We start from the raw sequence: 23,178 nt of genomic DNA on the forward strand, positions 1-23,178 counted from the left end.
TATCGTTCGTGAGATGATTTCACCTACATGTAGTGAAACCGGTAAAGCACTCGTTTTCTTTTAGGTGTTCAAGAAGTTTGACCCCTCCAACTGTAGTCCCTGAGATATCCTAAAAACTTGGTTTCTAGGCCAGATGATTTGAGCGGATCTTGAGTCAAATACTCCGAGACCACTAATCTGCCTTGCTGAGAGAGCTGGCATTTCCGAAAGTGCTGTAGATATCCCAGAGCTGAGTAAATTGTGTTCCAGTTATGATATCCGCGCTGCTTGTCTCGTGGTCCAACACGACATGCTTGACATACGACACCCCATTCGAGGGTCTCGGTCTCTACGTCAAGACTAGGGAACATCCGTGTGAAGTCGACCATTGTCCAGTGGACACTTTTTTCGAAGCAATCCAGATTGAATGGTCATTCGATCCAATTGAGGGCGCGGCCAGGTCAAGAGACGGAACTCATCGCTAGTCAAGTTTGGTAATGAAGCCATGAGTTACAACAGAGGCATGAACGCCACATAGCCCAGAAAAGTGTCACGTCTATTTGTTATAACTAAGTGGGAGCTAGTAGAGACATTGTGTCAAGAGCTTGCGACAGACTGAGAGGAGCTCTGGACTGCTACCAGTATCATGGACGCATAGCGGCTGTGATCAGACCGCGCTGGGTTTTTGATTTCTCGTAGAGTCTGACTAGCTGATCTGCCAACGAGAGTACATTTGTGACCAACAACATCCCAATGGAATCTTGAGGTCAGTCGTCACCCATGCGACGAGACGAGACGGAGGCAGAGTCAGACGTGTCGCCGTGGTCCTCGTCGTCACTTACCATGCCATCAGAGTTAGAGGGAAAGCAACGAGATTAGCGGCGTTAAGGCCCCACCGATTCGCATTCCCTTATATGTCGCTATACCGCATCTGGCCAAAGTACTTATCAACGATAAAGGGTGGATCATCTATGGATACTTTAAATATATATATCTATCGATGCAGTATGGCATGCTTTGTCAACTTTCTAACGCAATCCTATCTTATTCCTGACACGCTCTTCAGAAGACTAATCTTGCCAGTCTGACAATATGGTTCTCGCAGTATGTGTTTTGTATAATGATTGTATTTCTTCCGTTCGCAACTGACGCCCCGCATATGCTGTTGGCCAAATATGCTCGACATCGAGTATGGTGGCCAATCTGGCCCAATGCAAGATTGTGATCCAGAAGGCTGTTGCTGCCGGCGCAAAGGTCTGTTTTACCCACCTTTGTTTCGAATCCCTTCGGCTGATCGGAGTCACTACAGCAAGGCACTCTTCCTACCTGAAGCCAGCGATTACATCAGTGGTTCCCCAGCCGAGAGCCTTTCACTATGCCAGCCCGTGACATCCTCACCTTTTGTGCTGGGTCTACAGAGCGAGGCTCGTAAGCACCGCTTGCCAATCCATGTCGGACTCCACGAGCCCTCGGACAACCCAACCAGCAAGAAGATCAAAAACACGCTTGTATGGATCGACGAGAACGGCGTGATAACGAACAGGTACCAGAAACTGCATCTGTTCGACCTCGACCTCAGCGACCACGGAGGCAACAAGATGAAAGAAAGCGACAGCATCGAGGCCGGCAACGAGATGTCCAAACCCTTTGACACAGCCCTGGGAAAAGTCGGCTCCCTCATCTGCTTTGACTTGCGGTTCCCGGAAGTCGCTTTGGCGCTCAAGCGTCAAAAGGCAGACATCATCACTTACCCCTCGGCGTTCACGCCCCCGACAGGTCTCGCGCACTGGCACGTCCTGCTACGCTCTCGCGCGATCGAGACGCAGACCTATGTCCTCGCGAGCGCACAGTGTGGAGCGCATAACGAAAAGCGCACGAGTTACGGCCACTCGATCATCATAGATCCCTGGGGCAAGGTCCTCGCCGAGCTGGGCGGCGCCGAAGACAAGAAGGAAAAGGGCGATGCTTGGGAGCCTGAGATTATCACTGCCGAGGTTGACTTTGAGCTCTTGAAGAAGATCCGCGCGGAGATGCCGCTGTTGAGAAGGACGGACGTGTATCCTGAGGTATGAGTGCATGGTGCAGCAATCTGCCATTTCTCCTCTACTCACGCGCAAGAACTTTTATAGATGTGAAGTAAAGCAGATAGACGCCAGATACAAATTGCAAGATTCATGCAGCATGTTGATAAGTAGACCCGCCTTGTCACATGTCAATTGCTGCCCCAGATCATCATTCCCCAGAAAACATCTCATAACCACGTGGAGAATAGCATGTGAATTAGAAGACCATGACGATCCTAGCAACGCCCACTGAACCAAAGTACTACAGGCTGCCAGAAAAGAACGTGAACCGGAGTAGTTTAGCGGATAAGTTCAAGTAAAGTAAGGTAAGGTAGGTGAAGGTAGAGTGCGGAGAAACAAAGCAAGAAACATACTGTCGTCATCGATCCTCCCTCCTCTCGTTACACTGACTTGCAAGTAGGTATGGCCCATCGAACAACCGTTGTGTGTCCCGAGGTTATAGTAAGAGAGACTAAGCATAAGGTATGTGTTGTAAATAGTATATAATAAGGTCCAAAGAGCCAGTAGTGTCTTGCACCTTAACTTATCCTCTCTTAGTCGTGAATGTTGTAGTCTTGGAATCAGATATAAAGAGCTGCATAAGAATAATTCGAGCTCACTTTGTTGATTCACCTATTCACCTTGTATCTCTACCTTGTGCATTCACCAGAAAGGGAGTAGAGAACCACTCTCAACAGAAGCAAGACAGGATTGTTTCGATCGAAACAATGGCACAAGTGAGTCCCTCTCATCCTTTTCCTCTGAATGCCGTCTGCTATAAACATCCCCAACGAAGTCAACTCCACTCCATCCAAAAGCCCTACTAATTTACATGTCCGGTACAGAAAACCCTCAAAGACACCACCAAAGCAAATCCAACCCAACTAGGCGACCCTGTATCCCTAAAAGCCGAAAGCTCCAATACCTCGCCTACAGAGCATGACAGACCCAACAAGCAAACCGACAAATCGGAGGGCAAGAAGAGTTTGAAACAGCTTGCAGAAGCCAATCCGACGCAGTTGGGAGATCCGATCAGTCTGAAAGCAGAGACGTCGGATACGAATCCTACTGATGAGACGAGAGGGGCTGTTGCTGATAATGCTACGCCTGCACCGCCGAGGGAGAAGGTTGTTAAGCCGAAATTGTGAGGGGGGGGGGGAATTTCACTTATTCGCAGAGTGCAAAGTGAAAGGTAGTGAAAGAGGAGAGGGGAAGTGGGTAGAGGTGTCAAGCATGGAGCAGCAGAGCGGTCGAAATGAACGAATGAGTGAATGACTTGAGCTTTCTAGGGTATATATCTCGCCTTTCTTTGTAAGTAAACAGTACTTCATCGAGTAGTCTCCTCAATGATGGTTATAGCGTCTCCGTCTGCCTTTGGTTCGGCCTTCCTCTTCCACCTCCTCTTCCTCTTTGCCCTTGAGCAGATCCGTGTCGAGTTTCCACTCGCTTATGTCGTACCAGTCCTCGCCATCACTCATCTCACCAACGTGACCCTCTGCTTTGGCCCATCGGTAGACGTTCTTCCGCATACGGTCGGCCTTCAAGAGACGATCGAGCATGTACTCGGCCTCGCGCACCACCTGATCCTGCTTCTGAACAAACAGAATCAGGAGTCGGCGTGTCTCCTCGGCTTCGTCAACGGGCAGGCCAAAGTCTCGGTCAGGCAAAGCGACCGAGGGTAGATGAAAAAAGCCGTGAATGGGAGGTATGGAGGAAGGAGCGGGCGATGGCGACTGGTCATCGTTACGATTGGGCGACGTGGGAGTGCGAGCTCTGGCGCGGGTCGTCATGCGATGTTGGGTCTGATTCGAAGGCGAGTCGGCTGACGAGGCAGCATCTGCGCTCGTTGGAGTTGGTGAAGTGCCATGCGTGGCTTTTGCGATTCCATTCTCGTGGGGCGGGTGCTCGTTCGAAGGCTGGTCACTCGGAGCATCCGCTGTGTCTCCACTAGACCCAGAAGCATTGTGATCCGTGCCGTTGTTCCCTTTCTCTTTTTGATCCTGGTCCGATGAAGATTTGACCAGGGCCATGTCTGTTGACTCGACGCCGTCCATGTCCAAAATCGAAGCTTGGTCTTCGGTCGATTGAGGCTTGACCGCTGTGATAGCAGAGTTGGAGATCGCGTTGTTGTCATTGGCTGACAGCGAGGCATGCTCGTCAACAGACATGGCAGACTCGTTGACAGACAGATCGGTATCATTGCCGACTGACTGCGGAGCCGTCGACGCTGTATCGTGAGCACCCGCGGCGACGGCGGCCGAGGCCACGGTGGGATGAGGGTCAAGGAGTAGGATATCGTGATCTGTCTCAAGTTTCTCCACGGGTATCCAAGGATCATCGCCCCTGAAGATCAGCAATAGGCTCTTGACTTTTGATAAGATCTCTCTCTCGCGGTGCAGACTGGTCCTGGCATTCTCGGCCATTTCGGCCAAGGCGTTGGAAGTAAACGGTATGGACATGGAGGGATGCTCGGCCAGATCAGCAGGAGATTTCAGAGGAGCAAGTAACTCTGTTGGTGAAGCCTGATTAGCTGATGTAACAAAGAGACAGAGTGGAGATCTTACCCTCCAGTCGCGTCTCAGCCCAGGGATCATCATCGTTCGTGCTAGAAAGATGGCGAGGGTCTTGGTCTCCGTCGGCCGGTGGTCCTTCTTCCTCTTCCTCGTCGATCATGTCTCCGTCCTCATCGTAGCGCACGGGCTTGGCCTGGATGATGTATCTCTGGTAGCCGGCGTGATTGATTTTCTGCACAAGGAGGCAAAGTCAGAAGAGCGACGACAAGTGACGCAGAGTGAGGCAAGCGACCTACCCTCTTGTACGATCGTCCGCCGGTGATGTCGAGTCTACCCTCGCGCACGTGTGAGGCATTGCGTTTGAGTTTGTTGCCGCGATTGCTGGGTTGCTTGATGGACGAGTCCGAGTCCGAATCTGACACATGTCATGTCAGTCGAGTGAGCGAAAGGACGGAGAAATAGACGCACCATTGTCGCGTCTGCGCATGGCCAACTTCATGGCGCGTATCGTCTCTGCGAAGACGATGCTCTGTTGCGACGCCATCTCGTTCTTGCTGACTGTGTCTCTGTCCTCGGCTCTTGCGCTCGACACCAACTGGTCCCTTCTCTTGGTCTCAGGTCAATCTAGCCAGGTGTTTCGATGGTTGTGTGAATGTTCAGTAGGTCAGGCGCGGATCGTCATGAGTCTCTGGCCTCTACTCGCTGGTCCCTGACGATGCGCGGAACGAGGGCCACGGTGCGATGTATCTTTGGCAGAGCTTCAGCGATGCAGGTCTGCAGGTTGCTGATCGTCTTGTGTTTGCTTACTTCCACAGATCAAGACAATTCGAATGGAACAAATGGAGTCTGGTAGGAAGAGAGAACGAATGACAAAGTCGGGGAGAGACAGAGAAAGATGGGTTGCGTTGATTCCGCAACTTCACATGCGCAACTTCCCTTCACCTTCTTCGCTCGAGCCTTCCCCGCAAAAATGCCCGGAGACAGAGGAAGGCACGGACGTCATTCCGTGCTCTGCGAGTAATACCTTTTGCCATTGCTTCAACACTGCAGATGATCTTGCATCTCTACTTTTTCTAATTGCTACTGGCCTCAGATGTTATCGACCAGCGGCCATCGCAGCAGTAGATAGTCTCAATTCATCTCAGCTGTTCTGATGCTCGTCATCACGATATAGATTGTTGTTGGCTATGGATTGAAATGCCCTGACTGAGCATATCTTATCCCTTGGCAGATGCAAGATCAACCCTGATTGTGAGGGGGAAACAGCAGGATACCTACTTGCTTGTATTGTACCATATCGACTTATCTTATCAATCAGCCGGTCTACCATGAGGTGGGTTCTCCAGAGCTCAAGCCTTCAATCTCCAGTTGAAACACCAAAACATCGTCGTCATCTTCACAAGAGTACCAGGTAGAGCATTGTGGTAAACTTTCTTCTTTCCACCTTACATCGGTCGTTCCTGATCTTTGCATCTCGCATCGATCTGCGCAGGATTGCTGCTCTGCCCACTCACAAGATACTCGAGCTTGTGCTCCCAGATTAGATAAGAGGAATGTGTACATGAGGTAACTCTATATCATTATTAGTACAGTGCGAACATCACAGTCGACCCAAGGTATGTTTATGGATCTGACACTGTTTTGCTATCGCTGTCCCATACCCGTTGATTCAATGTAACGACGCGTTTATGTGATTCGTGCGAGGACTTGATATATTGTTGTCTGCGCATCGCCAACTCTTATTCCAGGTTTCAACGCCATCCCCATACCTGTATATGACTGTCGGCCTGGTGTATGGACTAGTCGAGACTTATCACTCTCCAAGGAGAGCTGCTTCTTTCGCGAATCATGGAATCTTACCCGGAAGACTACGTGCAACACAACTTGCCCTTGCTGGTTCTGTCCGGACTGCCCGTTGATCAAGATCTTGCTGAATCTTCCGAGAATGGCAATAACAGCAACAGCAGTGGTAACAACAATGGCCTCCGACTGGCCTCCAATTTCCCTATTATATCCGCGCCCTATGCCGACCAGCTGCTTGACGAGTTTCTCAAGTATGACGGCGCTTCACAGTCCTGGAGTGAGTCAGCCCAAAACGAACGGGCTGGCGTAATCGGCTTCAAAGTTGCCAGTATTGGGAGGGTAGGTATGACTTGGGAGTTCATTCTTCACCCTGCTGTCATTTACTGAGATGTATGCTGCTAGACATTCAACTTCCCTCCGCGCAAAGCAGTGCCGCCTCCTCTGGCTCTGTCCGATCCTCAGACACCTTCGGTCACTCACTCCACAGCCCTTGACCTTCACTCGCCCTTGTCGCCTCTATCGCCCACCTCGCCCATCTTTCCTGATGGGTTAATGACCCCTTTGTGGCTTGCCAAGCACCAGACTCGCATTCCTTCAATCTTTCTCTCTTTTTACAACATCACCACCGACCATGCCCATGCGACGTCGTCAGACAGCGCCCTCAAGTCTGACATAAATGCTACGAAGGATCTGCTGGTAAAGTCCGGCTACAAATCGCGGTATGCTGTCATTCTTGTCGCCGATAAACCTGGCCCTGCCACTCCGGAGTGGGAGGACCGCATCGCCGGCATCAGACGCGCCACTGGTCTTGATCCTCGAACCGCATTGTTCTTCCTGCCTTCACCCCAGTCCACCAATGCTATAGCCTCTTTTGCTTCCACCGTCATGGCTGCGCTGCAGCCTGTGTGTGTTGATTACTACCGCGATCTCACCAAGCATGCCAGGCGGAAGAAGGGGCGTGGTTACATCCCGCCGCCGACTGCCTCCTCTCGGGGCTCCGCACACTCATTGACGCCGCATGCCTGGAATGTCCGATATGAATTCAAGCTTGCTGTCTTTGCCGAATTCCGCCAGGAAATGGACGTCGCACAGAGACACTACGAATCCGCCCTGGAGGAACTATTCGGTCCCGAGGGCGACCTTGAGACGACAGCTAGCTGGTCCCCACGCTGGAGTGATTGTCGTGTCCTGTGCGACATTATAGCTTTCAGGATATTGAGGTGTCAGATCTGGCGCGCAATGACAGCTTCTGCCAGCGAGTCGTGGTGTAATTACAGGTATCGAATGAAAGATCTGGTCGACCGCCGAGGTAAAGGCACCGACGGCTATGGATGGCAGGCATGGGAGGCCAGATGGGCCAAGATGATGGCGCAGCTCATCGAGATGGCCGATCTGCCCGTCTTCAGACCTGTAGACCTGACAGACACCCGTGACCAAGTCCCAACTTCCTTCAATGCTATATATGCACCTCCTGAGAAAGCTTTCTCGTCAATGGACCGTTTACCTCCCTTTCATTACTTACATCATCCTGGTTATTGGTGGAAGATTGTCAGTAAGCACATTCTGGCGCGGTGGAAGCAGGCAGAAGCGATCCCTATCGAAGACAGAACTCCCTTGGATCAATTGTCCGCCGCTGAAGCAGCTAGTCGTGCCCGCGCTTACGATACTTATCTGGTCCCTCAGCCTCATGAAGAGAACCCGAGTGATGGCCACGCTACATATGACCATCTGCTCGATATCCGCAGCAACGTCGAACGTGCCGAGAGCGAATTCGCCTGCCGGGGACAGATCCGCATGGTCCATTACCTTAGGCTCATATACGCACGCGAGTTGGTCAAAGCTAATAGGCATGGAGAAGCCCTTGATATGCTGCGCCCGGTATGGGATGAGCTGAAGTGGCAGCACGAAGGTTGGTCAGTAATGGCCAAGGAGTTCTTGTCATTGGTGCGCCAATGTGCGGTCAAGCTTGACGACAGGCCATTGGCTGTTGAAGTTGCATGGGAAATGGCTTGCGACGGTATCTACATCATTAACATCGCCTCCTGCGAATTCATACTGACTGCGTGGCAGTGTTCCAGTTCGATGAGCCTCTTACTCTGGTTGACGATCTCGCACGAGCAGCTGAGCAACAACAAGGCACTATCGTCTCCCTCCATAGCAAAACTCGACTGTCTCCAGGTGGGTAGTCTTCTTACTCTCCTACCATCTCCAGATTGCTTACACACTGACAGTCAGTGTACAATTCGCCTTCATGTCAAGCGAAGGCTTCGTGGGTGATTCAGCAGCAGCGCAAATCACGATCAAGTACAACACGACACCATCTGCCGAGCCTATATGCTTGTCTGAACTTCGCGTATTCTTTGGCACTAACATACGTAGTCTTCACATCCTACACACTGATGCAAATGACGAGGTATTCTCATATCTTGGCCCTTTGCGTGAGCAACATGATCCTTCCCATCCGATGGCAAAGAGTCTACATTGCGAAACATCACTAAAGATCAGCCCGGGTCAAGTCCGCGTGCTCGACCTGGCTATCCCACTACGAGAGGCGGATACGTTCAACGCGACTGGTGCGTCCCTAAAATTGGGCCGCGACGGAGCGGCTCTCGAATACGTATTCTCTCAATCCTCAGACATCGAGGGCACAACATGGCTGTTGCCATCTGATAAAGGTATTGTTCAAAGTCCAATCTGTAGAGTCACTCCGAGCGTCACCAATGTCTTGCCGAAACCTCCAAGAATGCGCATAACGTTATCGAACGCCCGAGAGCAGTACTTTACCAACGAACGACTTATCCTGGCTTTCGAGATCACGAATGGGGAAGATGACGAAGCCGACGTGCAGCTGGAAGCCAAGGTCGAGGACGAGGAACAATCATCGCTGGACGTGTCCTGGGATGACAGCGTCAGTGGTGACGAGAAGCCTGCGTCAGACCAGAAGACTCTGCGTATCGGTAGCTTGGCCGCCACCAAGTCAGTGACTCACCATATCGAGATACAACCGCCAGCAGAGCCATCAAGCTACACTCTCAGTATCGCTGCAACATACCGACTCGCCGCATCGGCTCCTACAGAGCCACCCCTTACTAAGACCGCCAACCTCGACTTGGCATTCGTCAGTCCCTTCGAAGCCAATTACGAGTTCACACCGCGTCTACACAACGAAGACTACCCCAGCTTTTTCTCCAGCCCGAGTGCTCCAACGAGCGACTCAGACGGCAAACGTATCCCAGAGGGAGTCAAGCAAAAATGGGCTCTTACGAGTCGCGTCGCGTCCTTTGCAAGCGAAGCACTGATCATAGAGTCAACCTCGGTGGTAGTCAACAAAGTGAGCAACAACTCCCGGTGCACACCATCGGAGAGCAAATCACCAGACCTGCCCATCACGATAGAAAGCCGCGGCATGACGAGCGTGGTCCACGAAATCGACACACACAAGTTTACTCTCGAAGATAGACGAGTCTCCGCTCTGGATCTCAGTCTAGCGATCAATTGGCGACGTCGAGATGCCTCTACTACTACCACCTCGTCTCCTTCCTCCTCTAATCCAGAGACGACAACGACCCTACTTGCCATACCAAGTCTTGCCGTCCCCCACGGCGAGCCTCGCGTCCTATGCACCATTGACGCAACCCCCTCTACTTCCTCAACCGATCACCGACGTCTAAAAGTATGCTACACGATCGAAAACCCCTCGATGCACTTCCTCTCTCTCACATTGACCATGGAAGCAAGCGACGAGTTCGCCTTCAGCGGACCCAAATTCCACGCTCTGTCCATGACGCCCATGAGCAGAGCCAGCTACGAGTTCAATCTTCTTGTGTATGAGCCTGTGAATGAAGATGAGGTCGAGATGGTGTCGCATCATGGCAAGCGTGGACGCTGGATCTGGCCCGCGCTTAGGGTCATGGATCCGTACTTCAATCGCGCCTTGAGGGTGTTGGCTGGTGGGGATGGCGTGGTTGATGATGGGAGAGGTAACGTTGTACTTTGGATTGCGAAGGAATAGGAATGGAACTGAATAGAGAAATGTATTTGTGGTTGGTTGGTCGGGCTCACACTACAAAAGGAAGATTATATAGAGAATGAAAGTTGCGCTGAAGATTAGTATCGTTGAGAAATCAGGTCCGCTCTCCCGTTCTCATCTTTTCGACCCATTGCCTGTGTTCGCCGCGGTGATCCTTCTTTTACTCCTGTGCCGCTCGGTAACGGCATCATCGTCGATGGTGGCATTCTTAGGACTCGCATCGAACGGCTTCCTGCGCCGAACCATTTGATAGCCACGATCCAACTCGACCTCGACCGCGCAACGGATCTTCAACGCACCAATTGCCGGCCAGACACTCCGCTCGCCTTTCATGATCCAATACTCGATACCCTTCTTCGTGGGGTTCTCCAACAACTTGGGGAAATCGCCGAGCGTGACCTCGGGCACCAGCGTCAGACTCGGGCCGGGCACGTTCTCGTCTAGCAGGAAGCGACGCACGCCGGGCGATAGGAACCCTAACGAGTCTAGTTGGTTGAGCCGGTGTTGCATCTCCATGACCATGACTTTCAAGACATTCATCGTCAGACTCGATCGCCCTGCGTAGCGTGGCTTTGGGCTGTGCATGTCGCTCTGCAGGAAGGGGGCTATATATGGTCGGGCTTGCGACACGATGAAGTGGTTGACGTTGAAGAGCTCGGCTATTCTGTGGAGTGGCGAGTCGCGCTCGCCGACATGCTGGGTCCGCTTCGAGGGCTTGAGATATGTGTCTTGCATGGACGTCCAGGGTGTGATGTTGCCATCTTCGTCCTTGCATTGTAGAGGAACCGAGTTTGCGTCAGATGTGTTTGATGCTAATGCGGCGGTCCAAATAAGCTATTCGGTGTCAGAAGAGGCGAACAGGTCATTTTCTTTCGCTTCCATCATACTTACCACATTAGGTGCAGTGAGATAGTTCAACAGAGTTGGAAGTCCGCCACCAACTGAGGTAATGGTAATGTTGAGCACTCTCTTGGTCCTTTGATATGCCTCCATGAACGTCAGATTGCCGACATTTGCTCGAACGCATTGCTCAAGCACGCTGGCGTCCAATATGACACCTTGGGTGAGAAATCGCCGTGCTCGTCGCATAAGAGTAGGCAACCAACCATGCCGCTTTGAAGTGGTTCCAGCAGCATTTGCAGCTCTCTCTGAACTTGCAGTGAACGCACTGAGATCGATGCCGTCTCCACTGAGAAAAGCAAGAAGTTCCTCCTCCCTGTGGATGCCAACCAGTGCAGCGATAAGTGCGCCAGTGGCCGTGCCAGATATGATCCGAGGTAGGAGACCCCGGAGATGCAATGCTTTAACTACGCCGATATGGCAGAGACCAAAGATGGAGCCGCCTTGTAGTACAAGAACACTTCTCCCAAATGCCTGCCGAGTATCATGCAACAGGTCCAACTTTGCTTGGCTGGTGAGACCGCCATCGTAGCCAGGAGTTGTGGGATATGTCGCAACATGTTCCACTGCGAGAGCTACTTGTGTGATATAATCCTCGATTAATAGTTTCGTGCCCGCATACGCCCGATTATACAGCCGAGGAGTGGTGATGCTGCCGAGATTGCGTACCAGCCCCGAACGCAGTAGGTTGACAAGGGCGAGAACATCATCGTCTTCACGAGCTTCGATGATATATTGCAGACGATGATTTAGTAGTCTGTAGTCGTAGTCTTTGGAGGGCGCACTTTGACGCCTGTATTGTTATTAGATAGGGAGCTCATTGGGGAAAAATGCGCCAAGTACCAAAGGTCATTGCCATATATCTCATCGAGGGCAAACGCTGCTGCTTCCCATTCCTCGTAGAATCGAGCTTGGTTGAGGCACTCGAGCTGTATGTCTTTTTGGCTCTTGCGCGTCAGCCATATCCATAGTCTCTGTCGCATTGATTAGACATTGTTCCACATACGACATGCTTGTAAATGGCATAACCACACACCGAGAGCCAGAAGCGAGTTATATCGAGAACGAATCGCGTCAAAGACATCACATCTGCAAGCTATGGAAACCCTAGTATCGCTAGTTGTTGCGATTGAGCTGCATGATTATTCGACGACTACTAACTGGGAGCACAACGCTACAATATGGTGTATGGTCTAGTGAATGGAGGGGCAAGTGAATGGTACAGTAGATGGTGAGGTCGCCAAGCATTCCATTTGTCGGCTCTTGTTGAGAGGGGAAAGCTTGAGACAGGAATACTGTACGCTCTTCACCTTAGCTAGGAGCCTAGGAGGTTCGGAGGTAAGAGCACCTCCGTCAGACACCAAGGGTGGAAAGTGGCACATGTACGAGCACATGCTCTTGTAATTGACCTGCAGGAATGGCTCTACTTTGATATCGTATGCATCCGTACAAGGTACGTCGAGACTGCACCAGACTACATCGTTAAGTAACATGAGATGTTATCAGGTCTGACGGACTGCTTATCAGAGCCCGTCAAGCTATCCAAATCACAATTGCAAGTCCGCTGCCCCTCTAATGTAGAATTCTCCGCGAAGGCAGATCATACAAACGCAGCACAGTGACATTTCTGAAGATAAGAGTGTTGCAAGCACTATCTGTCTGTAGTTGAACTCGAATGTACGGTGGCCAGTGCGACAGGCCAGCTCTTAAGAATAGTCGATATAGAGGGTCGAGATCACCTACCGAAGTGGTTGGCGGTCTGCGGTGAACTGCACTGTACGGAGGTACTGTATGGTGCAGTAAGCTTCTTCCTATAATAAAGCTGAAAGGCCACTGTTTTTGTTCTCGGCCGATCAAGAATTCGATTGTTATAATGACGCGAGCTGTGCACGAATCAATGGTGGACGGCCGTATCAAGACACCACTGTGAATACTCCATGTGCACAACAAGTTCCTGGCTCCCTGTGAAATTGATGAAATACTGTCCGGCGGGCCAATTGACACGTAGACCATTCCTGTAGCTGGTCAACCAAAGTCATCGAAGGTCAGTGCGGTGAAACGCGGCGCACCACCTTCGCCTGGAGAGGTCCGCGTTAGGTGTCCCCTTTAGTGATCACAAGGTGTTATCGAGGGCCTCTCGCCGACCTGTTACTGCTGTCTTACATTTGTTTTCATTGTTCCGCACTGGAAAGTGTGACTTTCTCGAACCTCCCTCACTGCCTCCCATTTGACTTTACAGCTTGTTGCACGAGTTGCACGGCTGATTCGTCGTTGTCTTAGGACAGATTGCCCGCCTGTGGCGTTCTTCTCCACATTTCCGCTTCGTCCTTGCTTTAAAGTAGGACTGTCCCCAAGTGCCCCATCTTCAACGACAAACGTACCCTCACCTTTACACCTGAGTCCTGCCCTGACAATAAGTGTCATCAGGTTTCGTGTGTCAGCACCTCGACAACGGCACAGTTATAACCAACCACTGCGCATTCCGGCTCAAGATCAGTTCGAGCGCCTCGGAGTTGTCGTTGGACAAGGTGAGCAGTCCCCTGCAGCCAGTCGAGCTTGTGGACGCACATTAACAATATTATCTGTTCAGTACCAATCCGTCCCGCAGACATGGAGCCGTGGTTGTCCTGGGGCATTGCCCTCGTAGTCGGTGGACTGGCTTTCTACTACTACAACGCCCAAACCAAGCCGCAGCCAAACAAGACTCGCGCAACCTCCATCTCAGAGTCAATCCCATCCGCTGTGAAGCCAGCTCGCAAGCGCGACGATGTCAAGGCCAAGCCCAAGAACCCAGCACCAGTCAGCAGAGTCATTGAAGCGACCGCCTCAACCCTTGACCCCCGCAAGGGCGACGTCAACACCAGCAGTGGAGAGACGACCACCAGGAAGCGCAAAGCTGGCAAGAAGCAGCCGGCCCCGGCACAATCTGTGCCCACCCCAGCTGCTGCATCTGGCTCAGCCCGTGACGAGGAAGACCTGGCTGAAGAGGACGACAACAAGGCCTGGGCACAGCAGCTCCTGTCGATGAAGAAGGGCACCAGCCTCGCACCCCCGCAACGCACTGACTCGCGCAACAAGACTGTTAAGCAGTCCGCCGCCGGACGCGCACCCGAATTTTCCTCTGCCTCTTCGAACGCTGCCGATGCAGACGACGACTGGACACCAGCACGCTCACCAACTCTGGCTGCTGGCGATGTTTCAGACATGCTTGAGCCCACCGCGTCAGGTCCTAATGTTCTGCGACTCACCGAGTCTGTTAAGCCTGCCAAGGCTAAGCAGCAGCGCCAGGCACCAGCTGAGGTCGTCGAGTCCAAGAAGGCAAGACAGAACCGCAAGAAGGTGGAGGAACGCAAGCTTCAGCGTGAGGCCGAGGAGCGAGAGCGACAAACCCTACTGGAGGCTCAGCGTCGCACAGCGCGCGAAGCCCGTGGCGAGCCTGCAAGGAATGGCGTTCAGTCCAAGCCTCCTGCTGTTAGCGAGTGGGCTGTCAAGGCTGCCGAGCGCGCTACCCAAGCTCCTTCGCAAGAAGTAGGAACCAGCAATGCAGGCCTTCTGGACACCTTTGACGAGCCGCCAAGGCCAAGTGTTCCCTCCGAGGAGGATCAATTTTTAATGGCTAAGAAGATGAGCGAGGACGAGTCTGGCTGGAACACCGTTCCCAAGGGCAAGAAGCAGAAGAAGACGAAGCCTACTGGACAAGCTGAAGCAAACAGCAGCGATGCAGGATCCGCACCTTACACGGCAAGCGAGGCGGCCCCAGCTCCTGTTGCTCCCTCCGTCCCAGTCGTCTCGCACAAGGCGTCGACTTCAGCTTCCAATGGCTACGGATATAGCCCGAGCTATACCTACGACGCCGGCAGCCACCCCGAAGACTCCCCGTGGACTGCATGATTGGCCACGGTGGTTCAGATTTTTGATACCATGGTTGGTTATTCCGTGGTCACTACTGCTGCAAGGCAGTCGGAAGCGTCATTTCGCTGGAGTTCTATTAGCAATTTGGGAACGGCTACCATGCATTCGTGGCGCATGTTCTTATTCTCTACCAGCACGTACGGATGTTATTTCTGAGATAATGGCTGGATGACATAAAAGCTGAAAGGACGGATGGAGTCCACTGTATCTGTGAGACGCTTTCGAGGGTTCAGATCTTTTCTTATTTCTTTGTATTGTATTTTCTCTAATGTTATCATCGTTTTGATGGAACTCATGTACCAGCACACAGAGAGTTTAGCCAAGGTACTCTGCGTTATGCCACTTGTTGATCGACTTTCGGGAGATCCGATCTGTGACATGATGCTTTGATGCTCATCTGCGTCGGTCGTGAGTTCGGCTGTAGCACACTGTGCACTCGATTGCTTCACATCTCTACGCATAAGTGAAATGAACCTCGTATCTCTGACCAGCTTTAGGTCAGTCCTTCGAGAGACCTCAAGACCATTGACCGTGAATGTTGTTCAAAACCCCGCGGTCATCACGAACCCCTTAAGCGGCTCCGAGGTCCAGACATGGGTTTGGTCAAGTCCCCCAGAAAGCTTGGCACCTGCTACTAATGCAACAGCTGGCATTGTCTCGTACAGAGTAGGCACATTAACTGCTTTATACCTTGTCTATCCCCGTCGCGAGATAATCCTCAACAACCCGGTGTACTTTGGCTACTTTTCACTGCGTGACGAGTGTGCGGGTTACCATCGAACATGGCACAAATCAGAGGAACGGCAGGCTATCACCTGGGCGGGCAGAACGCCTTCGGCGGCCCCGGCGCGGGCGATGCCACCAATGACCCAAGCCCCTTGGACGCCATCCGCGAGCAGACGAGTAAAATCGAGGACTGGTTAGACACGCTGGCAGACCCGGTCAAGCCGTGAGTAGACGCTTTACGACAACTCTGAATTCATTAGGGACATAGAAGGTCAATCCGGATGTCACTGGCATATAGTCGCCGCCTCCGAGGTTGCATTTACCAGAGACGAGTATTGACACAAGTCTCTTTACAGATATGTTCCTGCAATCGGTCGATTCCTCATCGTGGTTACTTTCCTGGAAGACGCATTGCGCATCATCACTCAGTGGAGTGACCAACTTACCTATCTTCATGACTACAGACGCAGTGAGTTCTACCGGACGCTGGAAGTGTCGAATCCCAGCAGCTGATTTGACCATCGCAGTTCCGGGAGGCATCACTCATATCTTTCTCATTGTCAACGTCATCGCCATGACGGCATGCTCTTTCCTCATCATCGTTCGCAAACATAGCGAGTACGCGGTCGCTGGTCTTCTCGGAGTAGTTGTCACGCAAGCTCTGGGTTATGGACTCATCTTTGATCTCAATTTCTTCCTCCGAAACCTTTCCGTCATGGGAGGCTTGCTCATGGTTCTTTCGGACAGCTGGGTGCGCAAGAAATTTGCGCCTGCCGGTCTGCCGCAACTCGACGAGAAGGACCGCAAGATGTACTTCCAACTTGCCGGACGTGTTCTCTTGATTTTCCTCTTCATCGGCTTCGTCTTCGCTGGCGAGTGGAGTCTCGGAAGAGTGCTGGTTATTCTGGTGGGCGCAGTGGCTTGCGTTATGGTCGTCGTTGGATTCAAGGCCAAGTTCAGTGCAGTCATGCTCGTGGTCATCCTGAGCGTTTTCAACCTGCTTGTCAACAACTTTTGGACAGTAAGACAAGTCTCCAAGCCTGAGAGGATAGGTATCATTGACTAACTGACTTTTCCGCAGTTGCACCCCCACCACCCGCACAAGGACTTCGCCAAATACGATTTCTTCCAGATTCTATCCATCGTTGGTGGCTTGCTTCTCCTCGTGAACATGGGGCCAGGACAATTCAGCGTGGACGAGAAGAAGAAGGTTTACTAGATTCTATTCTGCCCACATTGCAGAACATAAGGCGCTGCAATGGTGAGGTCTCCGTGGTCAGAGACCATCCGGCGTTGTTTTTGGATCGGCGAATGATCTAACATGGAAAAAGAGTGCGACGTAAAACATCGAGGTGACTGATGTTATGGAGAACAAAAATTCATGTACGAAAATACAAAGTGCTAGATCTACGTCTTTGCGATTGTCCTTTGGGTCAAGTCCTGCTTTGAAACTGGCTGTGAGGACGATCCGTTATTACTATGTTGACATGATTGTGAGCTTCAAGCAGGGTCAACCCTGTAATGAGGAAGCTATTGAAGCCATCCATAGCTTGGACGACGAGATACACTGTAGACACTCTGGGCTCACCACGATTCTACACTCGTAATGAAGAAGACTGTCTTGCACATGAGCTGATCTGATGGACATGAGTAGCAGTGCCATAGCCATAGCCATAGCCATACACGATCGTACAGAATGTCATGTCAGTGAAGTTCTGGAGCTGGCGTTGATCCATGACTCGCGTGTCTTATTCGCGAAGCTGTGCGGGAACAAGTGATGCCGACTGCCGATGTATTGTGTTCCTGCTGTATCTGAATGTATTCATGTCCATCTTGTTTTCTATACATCAAGCATATTACAATCCACTTTGCGCGTCGCAATCAAAGCGAGCTTGTATTCCTGCATCAGTCTTGGTCTGTAGCACCTCATCATGGCTCCAATGACACGCGCGACGAAGGCGGTGCATCGCAAGGTAAGTGAAAGTAGAGATGAGCAGTCCCCGTTTGTTCAAACTGCCGCACGTGTTGCTTACACCCTATCAGCAGAGCGCGCATCCGCAACGAGCCAGAGTCGACATGGATCAGCCCGAGCCTTCTTGGGAACTTGTCCAACATACAACCGCACAAGACGACGCCGCGGATCCAATCTCCCCTCTGCGAGACATGGCAGATCGCGTCGGGCGAGAAGTCGACCACTTCGCCGAGACCTTGGACAAATTCAACAACCGCCTGCACGACGAAGATGCTTATGGCGCCGCATACGAGCTCACTGTCGAATACAAGGCTTACGCCAATTCCGTTATCAACAAATTGAAGAAGCAGCACAGCGCGCGCCGCTTACACAGCAAGAAGAATGATTTTGGCAAGAGATGCAGAGAATCGCACACTTCGCTTCCCGGTACCTCCATTTACCCACGAGACGAGGACGAACAGCTCGACGGCGGTGATCCATTACACACAATCAAATATTGGCAGACTGAGAGTGACACCTGGGAATTGTTTCGCCTCATGCTTGAGCTCAGATACCGACCCAATAGTGAGCAAGCGCAACACGAACGGAAGGCCAAGTTGGCTCAGTCAGCTCCGACGAACCGCTACACCACACCATCCGCCCTCTGGGACAACTTCACTTTGAACGATGATCAGGCGCGCGAGAGGCACCTTGTGTTGAAATGGCTCCAGGAGACGGCCGCCCATGGGGACAGCGACGAGCTTGATGGCACTTCACCAGATTCCAACCAAGACGCTGGCGTGTGGGTCAATGGGTGGATGGAGACGCGAGAAAAAATAAAGGGCGCAAAGAGAGCCAGGTTCTTACCTGCAGACAATGCGGCGGGGCTGGATATTCGGTGCTCCGATACCAACGAGCCCCTGGTCTCACAGCTTGATCCTGACGCGCCTAGTCGCCAGCGCGGCGTGCTTGAGAAAAAGGACGCTCTCTCAGAGCGTTCCTTGTGGATCTCCTGCTGGAGCATGTTGCGACGCGGTACACCATGGGCTGAGGTTTGCGAATGGTGCTCTGTGCGGAATCAAGACTGGCGAGCTGTCAGTCTGGGCGCCGCAGTGAACTCCCCACAAGACATTCCTATCCCCGGCTATTCTGCTGGAACACTCTGGCGTCACACCTGCTACACTCTTGCTACCAAACAGGGTACCGATGAGTACGAGGCTGCTGTCTATGGCCTCATGAGCGGCCATCTCGACTCGGTCCGTAAAGTCTGCAAGACCTGGGATGATCATCTTTACGCCCATTACAACTCACTGCTACTGAACAAGTTTGATCTGTATCTGCATGAGAAACTTCCTGACAGGGTCACAACAGCATACGTACCGACTCCGGATTCATTCAATACCAACATCACCATCGATCTCATGGAGAAGCTACAGGGGGACCCGGCCACGAGCAGTGAAGCTGGCCAGCCAATGAAGTTACTACAAGCTAGTTTGATAGCCAACAGCTTCGAGAATCTCTGTCAGGGTCTCTCTTCGGCCATCACAAGCGCTGCATGGTACCGATCGCAACATCGAAGTGCCGCGACCGAGAACCGCCGTGAGACTGCTATCGCGAATGACTTTGACGCTTTGCGCATCGCCACACACATGCTCATTATGCTGCGCGAGTTCTATCCGCCCTTGTCTGCAGACACTGCAGAGACCGTGGCCATGGACAACATTGTCGCTGCGTACATTCACTTCCTGAGTGCAGTCGGAAAGAGAGACCTTGCTCCCCTTTATGCTTCCAAGATGGCGCCAGCGCGAGCCAAGGCTTCACTGGCTCAGGTGCTCTCAATGGTTGACCATGTCCAGGACAAGGTCAGCTTTATCAAGTTGATGGGTGTTTACGGACTAGACCCCATGGCTGTTCTGATCGAGCAAAGCCGTTACCTGGTCCGGAATCTTACTCTCGAGCGTGATCTCAACGAGGCACATCTCCAGATCGTCGAGGAGACGACAGATACCGTCTACCCGGGACAACGCATCAAGCTTGACTTCACATCGGCCGCCACTGGAAGTGAGACCCTTGCTGATCATCTGATTGTATTTTATCTCGTGGAAGGTCACTGGGACGTCACTTTTAGTACACTGGCATACGCCTGTCGTAAACTGCTTCGTAAGTACCCCGTACATGACCCCATGCCGCTTGTAGCTATGCAGATACTGATATCGATCACACAGTCCATGGCTACTTCTTGGAAGCATCCCGCCTAGTACAGAAATTGCCGTTCGAGTCGTTGTCAGCGACAAAGTCTCGATCCGTACTCGGTCGGGCGGTCAATGTGATGGATCGCGAGGACATCCTGTCTTTCCAGGACGATGCTGGAGCGGCGGCGACACTACGCGTTCTACAGCGCCAATCACAAGCCTACTACGAACTGACGATCCTTGTTCGTGCAATCGCTGCGTTGGAGAACTGGAGACGCATGGAACATGAGCACATGAGGTGAGTTGATACACTATCGCCTGTGGAGAGGGTGACCGTTGTGCTAACACCGAACGTAGCAAAATCCCACAGCCTACGTCTGCTCCGTCCAAACTGAAAAGGGCGTTTGAGGACACATGCAACACTCTGGAACCCGTCTTCACTGGTATCTTACTGAGAGCGAAAGACGGTATGTCAGATTGCCCCATAGTTGCAAAACCGCCACTGACATTGGTATCACAGACAAAGAAGAATCAGAACTATCCCAGATCCGCGCCCACTATCTCCCCGAAGTCGTGCTGGCCTACAACGCCGCTCTGTGCGCTGCAGCCCACTTGAAGAGCCGCGACTACTTCATGAACGCCATGGACCTGGCCGCCGTCGTGGCAGACAACAAGACTGGGCTTGCGGTTGCCATCATGGCAGCAGGACGCATGACGGAAGTCGTCACTGCTTTCGCGCATACCAGCGAGCATATGCTCAAGTTGAACGAGATTGGCACCAAGCCGAGGAGGGAGAAGAAGAGCAAGACCGGAGGCAATCTGGCTATCTGGGAAATTGGTGGTTGAAGAATGGTCTATCAAAAGTACAATCAGCTCGTATTAGCCAAAAGCCAATGGTCTCTCTGCGATGCTTAGACTATCAATTCTCGAAGCACGCATGCACGATCAACATCGTGAACATGAGATATCTCAACAATTGCCTGCTTTTATCTGATCAAAGGTGTATAACATACTAACCAAATGCACCAAGTTGACAAAACGATCAGATGCACAAACATTAGATACTCAACGACCTTCTAGACGCATGATGACATCAGCCTAGCCATTAAGGGCTAGCCGGCTCAAATCCCACCGATCGTGCACATATGTGTCTTAGCAGAATGTGGTTTGGCCACGCTATCGCCACGATCGTTGCTCGATGCTATAAACAGCGCGAGATGTCAATCTTTCACCGTACAGCATGGAAGTCCCAGTTAGACAGTTCCTGACGAGCGCTCACGGTCACTTGCGAACTGAAGCACAAGCTACATCAACCTGGTGATCTCGCGTTGGAGGTTGTTTCGCCACTGTCCGGGCAATGAATCTGACACACACTCACTACTCGCGATGCGACCCTCGCGAGGAGATAAGCTAGCCGCTCTTGGTTAGACCCTTGTTGAATTTCGCTCAGAAGTTGCAGCTGGTGATTGATGATAGGTGGCAGATATCTCGCGGTTATTAGGTAGAGTGCACTTCGGATAAGTTCACTGTGATCGCTGCCATAGATACGGCTTCGATAACCAAGCGGTTTCAAACTCCGAGGTTGTTCGGCGCTGGAGACGGTGGACGATATCGCACGTATTACTCTTTGCAGGATGGGAATGCATATAAACAACAATCATCCGCGCGAAGGGTGGCATGCACTAGACAGGCAAAAGCTACCTGTTACATACAGTGAAACCACCGCTCAGTAGAGCGATTGTTCCAACACGAAGCCTCTAGTAAACAATTGTTAAAATAAGGTAGCACTTTGGTCTTAGGCAGGCTATTGTGAAGACCTCTACTGAGATAGCCAGTAGTTCGTGAACTACTAGGCATAAAACGCACCTCACTCTGTGGGCAAAACGCACACATGCTCCGGAGATGCATATCCCCAGCCGAAGCGGTAATAAGCATACTTTCTCCCTCGGACCCCACTTGAGTCCTGGCCTGAACCCTTGCCTGTAGCTACTTCGAGGCACCTGCGATCGGCGAACATATGACGCTATAACAGCGCAATAGAGTACTTTGAGTTCACACATGCGTAGTCAGATACGGTATCATATATAAGCATGCAGACCACAGATACACTGTGGTCATCCATCTGTAAGCGACTGCCTCGTCTCATTGACTCTCACACAATCTGAACCGAAAAGCAAAACAGAGAAGACAATGTCGAAAATCGTAGAAGAACACGGGTGGACACCCGTTCCCAGATCGCTTGACAAAGTAGTCAACAGCAGGAAAGATCCACAGCCACCCAAGGCAGTGACGGTCGATGATTTCCCTCCACCAACCAGTCCGCTCGTGCAGACTGTCACCAAATATGCTCGAGAGAACCTGCCGCAGGAGACGTTCAATCACAGTATGCGGGTTTATTACTACGGTGAGTCTTCTTTCCATCCCTCTCTAATTTCTCAGACCACCAACCAACAGCCTCCTAACGTCGCCAATCAGGCCAAGCGATCCTCAAAGCCCACTTCCCCTCCTTCCGCCTGAGCCCCGAGACCTGGCTACTGACATGTCTGCTCCACGACATCGGCACGACAGCAACCAACATGCGCAGCACGCACCTGTCGTTCGAGTTCCAAGGCGGCTACAAGGCTCTTGATTTGCTGTCGCAGAACGGGTCGCCTCAGGCGCAGGCCGAGGCGGTTGCCGAGGCGATCATTAGACATCAGGATTGTGGCGAGACCGGCATGATTGCGCAACTTGGATTTTTGATCCAGATTGCTACGCTTGGTGTGTCTTTCTTTTCTTTCCTTTTTCTCCTTTTCTGTTCTTCTGGTTTGATCTCGTTGGTGGGATGGGTGTGTTTACTTTGATATGATGGCAGCGTTGACTGACCAAATTCCGCGCGACGATAGTTGATAATACCGCTGCGTACGCAGAGCTCGTGAACACTGACACGATCAGAAATGTGGTTGGGGCCTGGCCTAGGCTGAAGTGGTCATCGTGTTTCGCGTCGTCGGTAAGAAAGGAAGTCGAGCTCAAGCCTTATAGCCATACCACCAAGATCGAGAACTTTGCGGAGATGATTGAGGATAACGAATTGATGAAAAAGTGGGAATAGGATGGTAGGCTTTGTTCA

General features: G+C 51.9%; 9 protein-coding genes across 10 annotated transcripts; 7 read left to right on the plus strand and 2 right to left on the minus strand.

Moving 5' to 3' along the window:
* Positions 1 to 1,170: 1,170 nt before the first annotated feature.
* AAFC00_005386 (uncharacterized protein) lies at positions 1,171 to 2,051 on the plus strand (the record flags this gene model as incomplete). Its single annotated transcript, XM_069348610.1, has 2 exons — positions 1,171 to 1,233; positions 1,293 to 2,051. 2 exons carry the CDS (start codon positions 1,171 to 1,173, stop codon positions 2,049 to 2,051), a joined length of 822 nt encoding a protein of 273 aa, XP_069202992.1.
* Positions 2,052 to 2,770: 719 nt separating this feature from the next.
* AAFC00_005387 (uncharacterized protein) lies at positions 2,771 to 3,190 on the plus strand (the record flags this gene model as incomplete). Its single annotated transcript, XM_069348242.1, has 2 exons — positions 2,771 to 2,779; positions 2,888 to 3,190. The coding sequence occupies 2 exons, from the start codon at positions 2,771 to 2,773 to the stop codon at positions 3,188 to 3,190; spliced, it is 312 nt and encodes a 103-aa protein (XP_069202993.1).
* A 195-nt stretch (positions 3,191 to 3,385) lies between these two features.
* AAFC00_005388 (uncharacterized protein) lies at positions 3,386 to 5,099 on the minus strand (the record flags this gene model as incomplete). Its single annotated transcript, XM_069345165.1, has 4 exons — positions 3,386 to 4,551; positions 4,607 to 4,787; positions 4,852 to 4,970; positions 5,024 to 5,099. The coding sequence occupies 4 exons, from the start codon at positions 5,097 to 5,099 to the stop codon at positions 3,386 to 3,388; spliced, it is 1,542 nt and encodes a 513-aa protein (XP_069202994.1).
* A 1,304-nt stretch (positions 5,100 to 6,403) lies between these two features.
* AAFC00_005389 (uncharacterized protein) lies at positions 6,404 to 10,370 on the plus strand (the record flags this gene model as incomplete). Its single annotated transcript, XM_069345166.1, has 4 exons — positions 6,404 to 6,697; positions 6,761 to 8,375; positions 8,429 to 8,536; positions 8,590 to 10,370. 4 exons carry the CDS (start codon positions 6,404 to 6,406, stop codon positions 10,368 to 10,370), a joined length of 3,798 nt encoding a protein of 1,265 aa, XP_069202995.1.
* Positions 10,371 to 10,502: 132 nt separating this feature from the next.
* AAFC00_005390 (uncharacterized protein) lies at positions 10,503 to 12,271 on the minus strand (the record flags this gene model as incomplete). The annotated part of the gene is made up of 3 exons (XM_069348244.1): positions 10,503 to 11,222; positions 11,280 to 12,081; positions 12,132 to 12,271. The coding sequence occupies 3 exons, from the start codon at positions 12,269 to 12,271 to the stop codon at positions 10,503 to 10,505; spliced, it is 1,662 nt and encodes a 553-aa protein (XP_069202996.1).
* Positions 12,272 to 13,898: 1,627 nt separating this feature from the next.
* On the plus strand, positions 13,899 to 15,179 carry AAFC00_005391 (uncharacterized protein; the record flags this gene model as incomplete). The annotated part of the gene is made up of 1 exon (XM_069345167.1): positions 13,899 to 15,179. One exon carries the CDS (start codon positions 13,899 to 13,901, stop codon positions 15,177 to 15,179), a length of 1,281 nt encoding a protein of 426 aa, XP_069202997.1.
* An 803-nt stretch (positions 15,180 to 15,982) lies between these two features.
* AAFC00_005392 (uncharacterized protein) lies at positions 15,983 to 17,145 on the plus strand (the record flags this gene model as incomplete). Its single annotated transcript, XM_069345168.1, has 4 exons — positions 15,983 to 16,149; positions 16,283 to 16,395; positions 16,454 to 16,947; positions 17,008 to 17,145. 4 exons carry the CDS (start codon positions 15,983 to 15,985, stop codon positions 17,143 to 17,145), a joined length of 912 nt encoding a protein of 303 aa, XP_069202998.1.
* A 712-nt stretch (positions 17,146 to 17,857) lies between these two features.
* On the plus strand, positions 17,858 to 20,915 carry AAFC00_005393 (uncharacterized protein; the record flags this gene model as incomplete). Of its 2 annotated transcripts, none has more annotated exons than XM_069345170.1 (5): positions 17,858 to 17,899; positions 17,970 to 20,037; positions 20,103 to 20,367; positions 20,427 to 20,536; positions 20,590 to 20,915. In XM_069345170.1, the coding sequence occupies 5 exons, from the start codon at positions 17,858 to 17,860 to the stop codon at positions 20,913 to 20,915; spliced, it is 2,811 nt and encodes a 936-aa protein (XP_069202999.1). The 2 variants fall into 2 exon arrangements, with proteins under 2 accessions (XP_069202999.1, XP_069203000.1); XM_069345169.1 differs by having other exon boundaries at positions 17,867 to 17,899.
* A 1,344-nt stretch (positions 20,916 to 22,259) lies between these two features.
* AAFC00_005394 (uncharacterized protein) lies at positions 22,260 to 23,160 on the plus strand (the record flags this gene model as incomplete). Its single annotated transcript, XM_069345171.1, has 3 exons — positions 22,260 to 22,473; positions 22,545 to 22,829; positions 22,955 to 23,160. 3 exons carry the CDS (start codon positions 22,260 to 22,262, stop codon positions 23,158 to 23,160), a joined length of 705 nt encoding a protein of 234 aa, XP_069203001.1.
* Between the last annotated feature and the right edge of the window lie 18 nt (positions 23,161 to 23,178).

The sequence above is a fragment of the Neodothiora populina genome, assembly GCF_041146345.1.
Source record: "Neodothiora populina strain CPC 39397 chromosome Unknown canker_contig_5, whole genome shotgun sequence".
NCBI classification, from domain to species: domain Eukaryota; kingdom Fungi; phylum Ascomycota; class Dothideomycetes; order Dothideales; family Dothioraceae; genus Neodothiora; species Neodothiora populina.